General features: G+C 44.3%; 1 protein-coding gene across 1 annotated transcript in view; it reads right to left on the bottom strand.

Moving 5' to 3' along the window:
* The window catches only part of PYM1 (PYM homolog 1, exon junction complex associated factor), a 33,566-nt gene extending 20,674 nt beyond the window's left edge, over window positions 1-12,892 (bottom strand). Inside the window, exon 1 of the mRNA XM_073613939.1 lies at window positions 12,725-12,892. Coding sequence (XP_073470040.1) covers window positions 12,725-12,755 — 31 coding nt within the window. The 5' untranslated portion in view covers window positions 12,756-12,892. The remainder of the gene's footprint in view (window positions 1-12,724) is intronic.
* Window positions 12,893-13,191: the final 299 nt, after the last annotated feature.

Here is a 13,191-nt window from a genome sequence, read left to right as displayed (position 1 = left end):
TTTTTTTTTTATTCATTGAAGTGTATTTTTTCCCAAAAAATTGCATTTGAAAGACCGCTGGGCAAATACAGTGTGACATAAAATATTGCAGCAATTGCCATTTTATTCCCTAGGGTATCTGCTAAAATATATTTATAATGTTTGGGGGTTCCAAGTAATTTTCTAGCAAAAAATATTGATTTTAACTTAAGAAAGAAGTGTCAGAAAAAGATTTAGACTTTAAGTGGTTAAACTTCCTGCATTTACGTTGTTGAAAACTTGGCAGACTGCCCTGATTATTTATTTACACAGAAGTTCCATCCCTTTGATCTAAGAAGGAAGCTTAGTTACAGTGTTTCAAGTTAAAAGACTTGGCAGACTGCCGGTGTTCTGCCGAGAAAGTTCCCCTCGGCGGATAAGGACCCCCCTCTACTGCACAGGCGCAGAGCTTGCGCAGTAGGAGCAGGCGAAAATAGCCGAAGCCGAATACAATAGAAATCAGCTGTACACGGCACCTGTAAGAGGGCCCCTCGCCACGCTTCGGGTACGGCCTCGCTTGGCACTTTTTTATTCTCCCTCTAGGTCCACTTGGATGGTGGGGCTTCAACCTGGACCCAGGGCGCAGTTGCCGTGTACAGCTGATTGAAGTTTTTCATCTTTGGCTATTTTCGGTGGCTCCTAGTCGTTCGTACTGCGCAATCGCTGCACCTGCGCAGTACAGGGGGGTCCTTATCTGCCGGGGAACTTTCTCGGCAAGACATCAGGATGCTTTCTTTTGACAGCTGAGTGAGCAGATAAAGTCACGTTTTTAACCGATTAATTGTGCAGCTCTACCCGAGATGTCTACTAGACTCTGGTTTGGACAGATTTAAAGAGGAGTTCCACCCGAGGTCCAGTCAAAAAAAAAAAAAAAAATTAAAAGTCAGCAGCTACAAATACTGCAGCTGCTGACTTTTAATTGGACACTTACCTGTCCCAGGGTCCAGCGATGCGGGGGATCGAAGCCCCGCTCGTCTCCCCATCCATTCAGTGGTGCCGGCATTGCAACTGTGGGCGCCGGGCTGTGGCTTCACAGCCTGGCACCCACTGCGCATGCGCGAGCGACGGCACGCGCCGTGATTGGCCGCTCAGTCACCTGGGACCTGTAATGGGTCCCAGATGATTGACAGGAGGGAGGGAGCAGAGCGGAGCCCTTCCTGTGTCGAGGGGGAAGTGATGTCACCAGCCCAGGCACTGGAAGAGGCAGACTACGAGGGACCACCTAGCAACAGGCATTTAGTGGTAAGTTAAAAAAAATATATATCCAAATGTTTTTTGGAGTTTTTTTTTTTTAGGATTTTTCATGTTTTTTTTTTTTTTGGGTGGAATCCCACTTTAAGTGAGTTATTCCTAAGAATTACAGGCCTACAATATAAAATGCCAAATTTCCATGCAAAATAATGGTACCGCTTTCAGCATCAAAAATCTGAAATAATCATACCACCAGGGAGGTTAATATGGATCCCATGATGAGCATGTGAGGAAATGCTCCTGATGTTGCTTTTGCTGAGGCTCCAGAGACGTAGAAAATTGCGTGAGAGGACCAGAGTTAGTCTCTACTGGACACATCCATTTATGGCTCAACGCATGTCCACAGGGTACTTTTCTAATATGTATGTTCAGCTGCGTAATTACCCAGAGAAATTTTTTAATTGTACATGCATGTCAATTGCCACCTTTGACATTCTCTTGGAAAAGGTTAGACCCGTCTAGTTTGCATGGACACCAACATGAGGAAAAGCGTGCCACCAGAGAAACGTCTGTTGGTGACTCAGGTATGTGTATATTTTTATCAATCTCTCTCTCTGTATATTTCTCTCCTTCTCTCTCTATAATCCTTTTTTCTCTCTCTCATATATATCCATCCATCTCTCTCTCTCATAAATATATCCATCAAGTAATGCAAGTTGTGTATTGTACAGCATAATTGGCGGATGATGGGAATATCACATGGTATATCAAGCTTGCACAGTGATAATTGAGTTTTTGGTGTGTTTTTAGCATTTTCCAGGCTCAAAAGTAATGGATAAAATGTTTCCCTTTAAAAACGCTACTAGACGAAAATGCGCCTAAACACGGGTAGAAGCGTTTGAAATGCCTCTAAACACAGCTTCTGAACGCATTTTTTTGGGGTTCCAAAAAAAGCCTCTCAACGCAACTGCCTAGAAACGACTATAAACGAACCTGTGTACATGTGCTTATAACAGAGGAGAGTTCAAGTGGAAGTAAACCCTGATGGGTTTTACTTCCTCTTTATTTCCATGCAAAGTTAAAGCATAATGGGCTACTATGCCTCGCATTATGTTTCACTTACCTGAAACCGAAGCCTGCGATGTCACCGCTGTCCCCACTAGCAGTGAGCGTCCATCTTCACCCCTCTTCCTTCCGGGGCCGCAAACTCCGGCTCTGTGACTGGCCGGAGTCACCCGGGCTCTGTGACTGGCCGGAGTCACGGGGGAGCCATTACGGCATGACCCCCTTTAGAAACGGTCCTTTCTAAAGATGCACATGCTCCATAGACATCGTCGCACGGCTTTATTGTAATTATCTCCTAAACTGTGGAGGTTTAGGAGATATTTCCAACACCTACAGGTGTACAGGGTGTGCAACCACTTTCAGGAGCAGTTGATAAAAATGCCCAACTGCTCCTAAATGTTTACCAGCAGCAGTGTACATGAGGCCTTAATTGACCCGCGCTCTTCAAAGGCTTGAGCACCCCTGATCGAAGGCATTGCTGCCTCTGACTGCTAGTCTCGGAAGATGAGGAAAAATTACTGGAGATTATACAGAAACTTCTTTGCTGCTCATTGTTCTCCATGGTGGAGGGTCTGACTCTGTCGCTATATCAAGATTGACACGTCCACACAAATACTGTTCAGAACAAGGATGGTCTTTTATAGATTTAGAAATCATGTATTTTATATTTATTTACTAAAATTATAGATTTCAGAAAACAGTTGAGCAAGATTTCTATTTCTTAATGAGTTTCCACAGTTTTTTTTTCCCCTTTTAATATTATTATTTTTTTTTATTACCACCTGAACACTCTTTAATTGCACCCAGCCAGGAAAAACAAGGTATTAGTATATAAATACTAATACATTTGATACTTCAGCCAAAACATTTTCAAAAAGCTTGAAGGATGTAAATATAAGGCTCCGTTCTCACCATGGAGTTCTGGATCGCGAACGGAATCAACACCATTCTGCCAGCGATCCTGAATCGCCACAAAAGGCAGGACGCGCTTGCGTTCTGTTACTTTCAATGGCGTCTCAATCGCGGCGTGATTTTGCCACAATCGTCGCCTGAAGAATTGCAGTAAAATTGCGCAAACAGAATCGGGGGACACTTGTTGCCCAAAAGAAGTTCCAGAACTTCTGCCCACGATCGGGAATGCCATGGTGTGAACAGAGCCTAAGAAAAAAACAACAAAAAGAGTTTAAGAGCGGGCTTACACCAGGTGCAGCCCAGTGCACTTTTAATCTGCACAGTGTTTTCAATGTATTCCAATGGCCCTAGTTCACACCAGTGCAGTCAAGAAACGTAAAACATGCTGCATTTTTTCTGTAGGGAGTGCATCAAAATGTATCAAAAATGCACTGGAATGCACATGTAATGAACTGAAAGGAAGAAAATTAGAAAGGAAAAAATGTATCACAAACACACAAGAATGTATCAAAAACACGCATGCAGAAATGGATTCGGAACACAGGAATTGTGGTGTGAACTGACCCCCTTAGTGAATCTGCACTTTGCCCATGCAGGAAAAAGCAACAAATTCCCTTTGATAGCAGCTTCTCCAGGAGACAAAAGAGAAGCTACAGTATATACGTCTGGATATAGGGTAGCATGACCCACTCTGCTACCTTCCACATGACAGCACTGCTGCTACCCAGCCATCCACTGATGTTACATGTTAACTGCAACTTGAAGCTTACACAGGCACTCATTTTGCTTCCTGCAGACAAAGGAAGGTAACTACATAAAAAGAGCAGATTGCTTTAATTCTAGCCTATGTTACCTTCCCCTTGCAGTCCCCTGAGATATCAATGACATATCCTATGAGGCTACCGGCTTCCAACAGTGCCAGGAAAATGCATCATCAGGAGTGGGCCAGCTGTAGGAATCAGGAAGAGACAGTTGGCTCCCTGATGATGTCATAGAGGAAGGCACAGGGTGGGACCTACAGGAGGACAGGGGAGAGACAGAAGGGGCCAAATTTGGATTCTCTGGGCTTATGAAATTATATATAAATAAAATAATTATATTCTCAGCATAAAAACAGCAGCAAAGGTAAAGGGCACATGAACTGAATTTGTTTGTGGGAAGAGTGAAGTTCCTCTCTGATGTTCTCCAGTTTCTTCAATGTCAAATCAACATGCTGGAAATGTGTTCTTGACCAAGGTGTGTACAACTGCAGTGTAGATAAAAGGTCTCCCTATGTTGTCTAGCTAGGTGCCTATATCATAAAACTGCCTGCATAGGAATACTAACACTTTTGTAGGTACGGTAGTTTCTATATACAGTATAGTAAAGCCATGTCACAAAACGCTACATGATTAAAAACACCTTTAGCAAAGCAGCACTTCCTATCTTTTGAACGTATCAAGTTCTAGGTAAAGATAGTACTGTAGTGTCTCACAGATCAGATTCCAGGTCACTGAAGCTGCTGCTACAAATTACAAGGGTCACATCATTTATTTACCATGTTTTCCAGTGCTCTTTTATATCAATAAACACATGGTGATGGAAGCACCTTAGAGAGGAGGCTTCGCAGGAAAAATTCCTTGCATGGAAGGAGCCCACAGAAGAAAAGTATTAGGTCTCATGCACATTAGAAAGCTAAAAAGTGCTGTAAAAATGTTTTAGCATTGTTTACCAGCGTTTAGCGGTGTTTAAGCTACGTTTAGTATCTGCAGCATTAAGGAGTGGGGCCGCCGGACACAGATAGCTGGTTGTTGAGGAGCAGGCCGAGAAGCTGGTTGCTGCATCCTTAACAACAGATGAGTCATCAGCTGTCAGCGGGCTTCCCCACTGACAACTGAATGTAAAAAAAAAAAAAAAAAACATTGCCAGCAATACAAACATGTGAAATAAATGGCGTGGGGGTCTCCCCCAAATCCATACCAGAACCTTTGGGTCGAGGAATGGATTCTAAGGGGAACCCCACGTGAAAAAAAAAAAACGGTCATCATCAGTGAGGTGGTAGCTCTGGCTGTTGTAGACTGGACGTTCTTGGAGTTTGGAGGTAAATGGGATCTAGGAGACTGGTCTTAGGTTGTCAAGATTGGTGGGGTCCAGCATGTTTTGTTTTGTTTTTTAAGCATAGGGTGAAGAGTGCATATTTAAGAGGTTTGGGAAGGATGCCATTATATAGGGAGATATTGACGATGTGAGCTGGAGTGTGTAGGATTGAGCAAGAGGGCGACCATAGTAGTTATGAAGGAATGGGGTCCAGAGGGCAGGTGGTTAGGTGGGCATTAGCGAAAGTTTAGCAACTTCCTCTATAGTGAAAGGAAAAAGCAGCAGAAGTACTGACTGGAGGTGGACATGGAATGTTAGGTGGGCAGTGAGTGACTTAGAGGGCAAAGGAGGCCAAAGTAGAATGTTAAAGATAGAAGAGAGTTGACGTGGAATGCATGAGAGGGTGTGAATGAGTGATAAAATAGATAGAGCTGCACGATTCTGGCTAAAATGAGAATCACAATTTTTTTGCTTAGAATAAAGATCACGATTCTCGCAGTGTAACATCATCTTTCACATTATACAAAAAAATTGGTCTAACTTTACTGTTTAGTTTTTTTTTTTTTTAATTCATTGAAGTGTATTTTTTCCCCAAAAATTGCATTTGAAAGATCGCTGCGCAAATACAGTGTGACATAAAATATTGCAACGATCGCCATTTTATTCCCTAGGGTCTCTGCTAAAAATGTTTGGGGGTTCTAAGTAATTTTCTAGCAAAAAATACCAATTTTAACTTTGTAAGAAACAGGTGTCAGAAAACGGTTTAGTCTTTAAAGCGTTTAACACAAAAAAAAAAAAAAACAGATACTCTTCCTTTAAAGCATGTTATTCAGCACAGTGCTTGCGCTGTGTCATTAGGCCCCCGTATATCGTAAAAAACCTGGCTGATTCTGCCTGACTATACCCTCCCCTCTACAAACAGACCACGATAATCAGGGCTGCCAAGCACTGACATTGTGGTCCGTTTATGTGATTCCGTCAGTCGCAGCCCTGCTTTCTGCAGCTCTCCCTGTGTCTGTGTCCTCCCCTCCCCCCGCTCCTCTGGTATCTGCTATGAAATCTTCTTATTCCCTCTGTACCTTAACAGCATGTGTTCCTGTGCCTGTTTAATGTAAAAAACTAACAATCTGTACCTTGTATGAGCGAGGCTCCAGGCATTCAGCTGATTGTCAGCTCTCTCTCTCTCCCCTTCCTCCCTGGCTGATGTCAGCGGGAGGGCTTGGCCCTGCCCACTGCAGCTGTGAGCCAGAGAGAGGAGGAGGAGAGGAATCAGCTGTGTGCCCGGAGCGGAGCTTATATCAGTGGATTTTTTTTTACAGAACATAGGCACAGGGACACATGTGATTAAGGTACAGAGGGGATAAGAAAATTTCACAGAAGTGAGTTAGCAACCCTCATGTCAAACCAAAGTTCATTCCTTTGATCTAAGAACTAAAAGTTACTATGTTTATAGTTATTTACCAGTGTGGACAATGTTGTGAAAAACATGACAGGCTGCCCGTTTTTTTTTCTTTTGACAGCTGAGTGAGCAGAGAACTCTCTACACTTGTTGCATGAATGAATCGGGAAATTCTGCATATCGTGTGAGGTGTTGAATCAAGATCACGATTTTTTAACAATTAATCGTGCAGCTTAAAAATAGGTCTGTTTGGCAGTGCAAAGGCAGAAATTGTAATCTTGGAGGGCAGGTTTATACAGGGTGAAGTCTTGCTGGCATTTAGTTTGTCATTGACGCTCAAGACTGTGACTATGTCGTTTGTGACTTTTGGTGTTGTCTGTTTGCCAAGGTTGTAGGGGTTGGGACCTGATTCTGTGTTTAGTGAGGGAAGCGTGTCTAATGGGAGGGTGACAGTGAACTGTTGTAGAAAGAAGTGTCCAGGTTGGGGCAGGACATTGGTGAGATTATTTTGTCACAGAGGCTGCCTGTTGCAGAATAGAGTTAACAACTTCCCAACCGGCTCACATAAATATACGGCAGCAGGTTGTCTCTCCTGCACGAATCGCCATATATGAACGGCGGCTCCTTTAAGAGCCATAGCAGGCGCGCCCGCTGCACCGGCGGGGGACCCGATGCGCGTGGCTGGCGGGTGCGATTGCTGCCAGCCACCCGCTATTGCAGGCACAAGAGCCAGAACGGGATTTGTGTATGTAAACACACAAATCCCTGTTCTGACAGGGGAGGAGAGACAGATAGTCTGTTTCTACTAAGTAGGAACAGCGATCTGGCTCCTCCTCTATTCAGTCCCATCCCCTCACAGTAAAGCCTCATACACACGGTACGATTGTTGACAGGGGATTGTCTGTTGACAGACGGTTGTCCTAAAATCTTACCGTTAGTACGCTCCTTTTGACAATTGTTGTCCAGATTTCCGCCAACAAATGTTGGATGACAGGCTAGTAAATTTTTGGTGGACAACGGTTTGACGTCAGATTTTCGTATGGTCAGTACACAAATCCGTCACACAAAAGTCGAAAGTACAAACATGCATGCTCGGAATCAATGCTCACGAAACAAGAAATTAGCAGAAGGGACCCAAAGGGTGGTGCTCAAGAGCTGAAATACCTCGTAGTACGTCACCACGTTCGTGTTTGTTGCACGACAATTGTGTACTGTTAGAATGCAAGACAAGATCCTGGCACACACCCTTTTGACAAAAATCCAACACTCGGTTGGCCAACAATTGTACCGTGTGTACGAGGCTTTATAAAATCCCACCTAGGGAACACACTTAACCCCTTGATCGCCCCCCAGGGTTAACCCCTTCCCTGCCAGTGACATTTACAAAGTAATCAGTGCATTTTTATAGTACTGATTCCTGTATAGATGTCAATGGTCCTACAAAAGTGTCAAGTGTTCAATGCAATGTCGCAGTCCAGCTAAAAAAATTTAAAAAAAAAACACATATTACGATTTTTTTTTTACCAAAAATATGTAGAAGTATACATATTGGCATAAACTGATGAAGACATTTTTTTTATATTTATTATAGCAAAAAGTAAAAAATAGTGTTTTTTTTCAAAATTGTCGCTCTCTTTTGTTAATATCGCAAGAAATAAAAACCACAAAGATGAGCAAATACCACCAAAAGAAAGCTCTATTTGTGGGAAAAAAGACGTCAATTTTGTTTGGGTACAACGTCGCACGACCACGCAATTGTCAGTTAAAGCTACGCAGTGCCGTATTGCAAAAAAATGGCCTGGTCATTAAGGGGGCAAATCCTTCCGGGGCTGAAGTAGTTAAAGTGGCAAAGGTTTCTATGGGTATCTGTTTTTTCTCTTGAATGTATAGGAGTTCGAAGATAGAAAGAAATTGAAGCTAATTAGGTAGTAGTCAGAGAGAAGAAAAGGATTATTGGAGAGTTTAAAAGAAGTGCAGAGGTGGGAGAATACAAGATGAAGGGAGTTGCCATTAGCACGAGTAGATGTGTGTCCATTTTGTTGGGTCAAAAGGGGGAGGTTAGGCTGAGAAGTTTACAGGTAGCTGGAGTGGGAGCATTTGCAGGGATGTTGAAGTTACCAAGAATAATTGGGGGAATTTCAGAGGAGAAAAAGTAGTGTGGCAAGGCAGAAACGTCATCACGGAAGCTTGATATTGGTCCAGGAGGCTGATAGAGCACTGCAATCCTCAGAGAAACTGGAGAAAATAGATGAATACAGTGAGCTTCAAAAGAGGAGAGGGAGGACTTTAGAAGGTACACAATTTTCACGATAGCCAATCACATGGATTCAGATTTATTATGTTATCTTTGGTAAAACTCCTACCCCACAAAAGGTATAAGTACATTACAAGGCTGGAAGTACTCAACACAAAGATGTCTTACATATATTTTATCACGTTTTGTGTTTTGCCTATTGACAACCAAAGATAACTTAATAAACTTGATTGGAAATTGTAAATCTTTAAAATTCTAAACATTTGTAAATACATATTTGTTGTATGTGGCAGGGATAATGATACAAAGATGGCTTTGGCCAGTGTAAGGAAACTGTACAAATACACCATTTACTAAACGGAGAGACAGTGAGGAAGGTGAGGGGAGAACCTGAAAGGTTTCCGACTCCACCTCCCACCCTCATCTACTGGGTCTAGGTGATTAAATCCAGTGGAAGCCACCATGGGAGAAAGTAGCTGGAGAGGCAGAGTCAGATTCTTGAAGCCAAGTTTCAGTAACAGTGAGTAGGGTAAAGGAGTGCTTTATAAAAAAAGGTCATAGGACAGAGGTTGTTAGACTGAGTTGGCATTCCAAAGGACACATTAGAAGGGGTGGCTGGTTCTGGAAAAAAAAAGAAAATTAAATTAGAGTGTGTGGACTGCAGCTGCTGCCAGAGTGAGAGGAGTGCTAGTTAAATAGTGGAGGGCCAAGATTAGGGGATATATTCTCAAAAGTTAGGAGAAGCAAAAGTATGAGGGAGGTAATATATGTGTGTGATTCATATGAGGGGATATGCCCCAGTGCCCTGGAGGTTTTGTCAGCATGTGGGCTAAGAATTAGCAGGAGGTGATGCATGCAGTAAAAGGGAGGGGTTTGAACTGAAATAAGGGTGATACATATAAGCTGTAGAGTGGAGAAAAGGGTTGAAGGAAACAGAACACAACTGGGAGAAGGAAAGGTAGGGAGTGCATGTTACAAGGTGGAGAGATTAGAAAGCAGACTGGGAAAGAAAGATGAAAAGCAGGATGGAGAAACATTGGATACCTGAAGTCTGTTGTTTTGCAAAGCAGTTTGTTGGCGATTTTTCTTTTTGTGCCTTAGCTCAAAGCATATTTTCACCCACCCCACCATTTTTATTAAACCCCTACTTACCTATTGGTGAGTTCAGCACAGTTCAGATACTCATCCACCCAGCAGATCCTGTGTTGTCCAGCTGAGATCTTCTGGTAGTGTATGGTCCCGCGCCACCATGTTTTGATGGGACATCAAGGAGAGGCTGTCGGCTGTCCTGGGCTCAGCCGATGCGCCTCCTGCATAAAAGGCTTTGCCTCCTGGGATATGTGAAATGCCTATCCCAGGAGGCAAAGGGAGGACAGTGCACCTTATTTGTCTAGGCGAATAACAAACAGGGGGGCTGGACAATTTATAAAAGAAATAGGTGAATAAAGAAAAAAAAAAAAAAAACACTATCCATACAGAGAACCGGAGGAGGGATGGAAAGGAGGGATCATGTTTTAGAGAGTAGATCTGCTCGAAGTGCAATTCTAAAGTGCCCTTGGTACTTCAAAGTAGTATCTGAATAAACAAACATATGCCATAAGGGAGGCGTGCACAGGGAATAAACATACGCCATAAGGGGGGCGTGCGCAGGGAATAAACATACGCCATAAGGGGGGTGTGCGCAGGGAATAAACATACGCCATAAGGGGGGCGTGCGCAGGGAATAAACATACGCCATAAGGGGGGCGTGCGCAGGGAATAAACATACGCCATAAGGGGGGCGTGCGCAGGGAATAAACATACGCCATAAGGGGGGCGTGCGCAGGGAATAAACATACGCCATAAGGGGGGCGTGCGCAGGGAATAAATATACGCCATAAGGGGGGCGTGTGCAGGGAATAAATATACGCCATAAGGGGGGCGTGCGCAGGGAATAAACATACGCCGTAAGGGTGGCGTGCGCAGGGAATAAACATACACCGTAAGGGGGGCGTGCGCAGGGAATAAACATACACCGTAAGGCGGGCGTGCGCAGGGAATAAACATACGCCGTAAGGGGGGCGTGTGCAAGGAATAAACATACGCAATAAGGGGGCGTGCGCAGGGAATTAACATACGCGATAAGGGGGCGTGCGCAGGGAATAAACATACGCGATAAGGGGGCGTGCGCAGGGAATAAACATACGCGATAAGGGGGCGTTCGCAGGAAATAAACATATGCGATAAGGGAGGTGTGCGCAAGGAATAAACATACGCGATAAGGGGGCGTGCGTGGGGAATAAACATACGCGATAAGGGGGGCGTGCGCAGGGAATAATCATATATGATAAGGGGGGCGTGCACAGGTAATAATCATATGTGATAAGGGGGGGCGTGCGCAGGGAATAATCATATGTGATAAGGGGGGGGGGGGGGGCGTGCGCAGGAAATAATCATACATGATAAGGGGGGCGTGCACAGGTAATAATCATATTTGATAAGGGGGGGCGTGCTCAGGGAATAATCATATTTGATAAGGGGGGGCGTGCTCAGGGAATAATCATATGTGATAAGGGGGGGGCGTGCGCAGGGAATAATCATACGTGATAAGGGGGGGGCGTGCGCAGGGAATAATCATACGTGATAAGGGGGGCGTGTGCAGGGAATAATCATACGTGATAACAGGGTATAAACATAACCTGATAAGGGGGGGGGCGTGCTTAGGGAATAAACATACATGATAAAGGGGGGCGTGCTTAGGGAACAAACATAACCCGATAAGGGGGTGTGCGCAGGAAATAAACATACGAGATGAGGGGAGCGTGCACAGGGAACAAACATAACCCGATAAGGGGGTGTGCGCAGGAAATAAACATACGAGATGAGGGGAGCGTGCACAGGGAACAAACATAACCCGATAAGGGGGTGTGCGCAGGAAATAAACATACGAGATGAGGGGAGCGTGCACAGGGAACAAACATAACCCGATAAGGAGGATGTGCGCAGAGAACATACACGATAAGGGGGGGCGTGCTTAGGGAACAAATATAACCCGATAAGGGGGGTGTGCGCAGGGAATAAACATACATGACATCACCACCTATCGATCATGCTTGCCTATTCTCTACCACGTGATGCTGATGAGTTCTCCACACACGTGTCTTGTTTGATGCATATTTATTTTGGTTTACGTGAGTCACTTCATCTACATGGAATATTTGCTTTGCAGCAAGCAGGATTTTAATCACTTCACAAGCCATGAGTCTCAGTATATATATATATTTGTACATATTAATAATAATGCTAGCCTCTGTAAATGACGGCTCTGTCACCAAGGGCCTCGTTTTTTAATGCAGAAAACGCAGTACAAACCCATGTGCAAGAAAAATGAATGTACTCCAATGAGCATAGTTCACACCATTGCAGCGCTCTCATGTGCATTTAAAACCAATACATCACGTTGTATTTTTCTGCGCCATAACACACACAAATACGTGTAAATGCAACGTAATGAAGGAAATAAATTGATATAAATAAAATATACCAAAAATGCATGTAAACACACTGCAAACACATGTGCAGAAAAGCAGAGTGAGTGCAGAGTGTGGTATAAATCGGATCCAATGAGGGGGAGGACTAGGTGTCAGTGTGTACAGTGAATGGAGCTGGATGCTGCCACCATACACCACACTACGATCAGGGGATGCTCTGAACACAGTACACACTTATACACCGATAGAAACACATTGAAAAAAAGAAGCCTTCCGGTGAGTTAGCAGTCAGTGATGTGTACAGCACACACCATTGCCGTCTAGCAGCCCTCCACTCACCGGATTCATCGGTCACATAGGGAGTGGCCATCTTGGTCCTCTCAACACGTTCACTTCCGCCGCCGCCGCCGGTGTAACGTGAAAGCGAGCATGCGGGAATGCCTGCCTGCGTACCCGCTCCCGTGCGCGTCCCCGCTGCTCAAAGTGAGTACCGCGCATGTGCGCCCGTCCTGCAGGAGGTGTAGCTGGTCACGTGGTGCGGAGTAGCGCCAGTCAATTAGGAGTGCCTCTGTTTAGTGCGGTTGTTTTGAGACCTGACTTCACCATTCGTCACCGTGTCTGTATCATAACAAGGGTTTAATATGTCATTTTTAGGTTTGGATAATATGGGCAATGGTCTCCTGTCTCCACAGGATCACTTTAACAAAAAAAAACATTTGCAAAAGAAGTGTTAGTTTACTTACCTTTCCAGCAGCCTGTGTAAGGAAAAGCCTCCGCTTCTCTGCTTCCCTTTCCAGCAGCCTGTG

Source organism: Aquarana catesbeiana, linkage group LG02 (genome assembly GCF_042186555.1).
Source record: "Aquarana catesbeiana isolate 2022-GZ linkage group LG02, ASM4218655v1, whole genome shotgun sequence".
In the NCBI taxonomy this organism is placed as follows: Eukaryota; Metazoa; Chordata; class Amphibia; order Anura; family Ranidae; genus Aquarana; species Aquarana catesbeiana.
The sequence above is the reverse complement of the archived record's forward strand: the minus strand, read 5'-3'. Positions and strand labels throughout refer to the sequence as shown.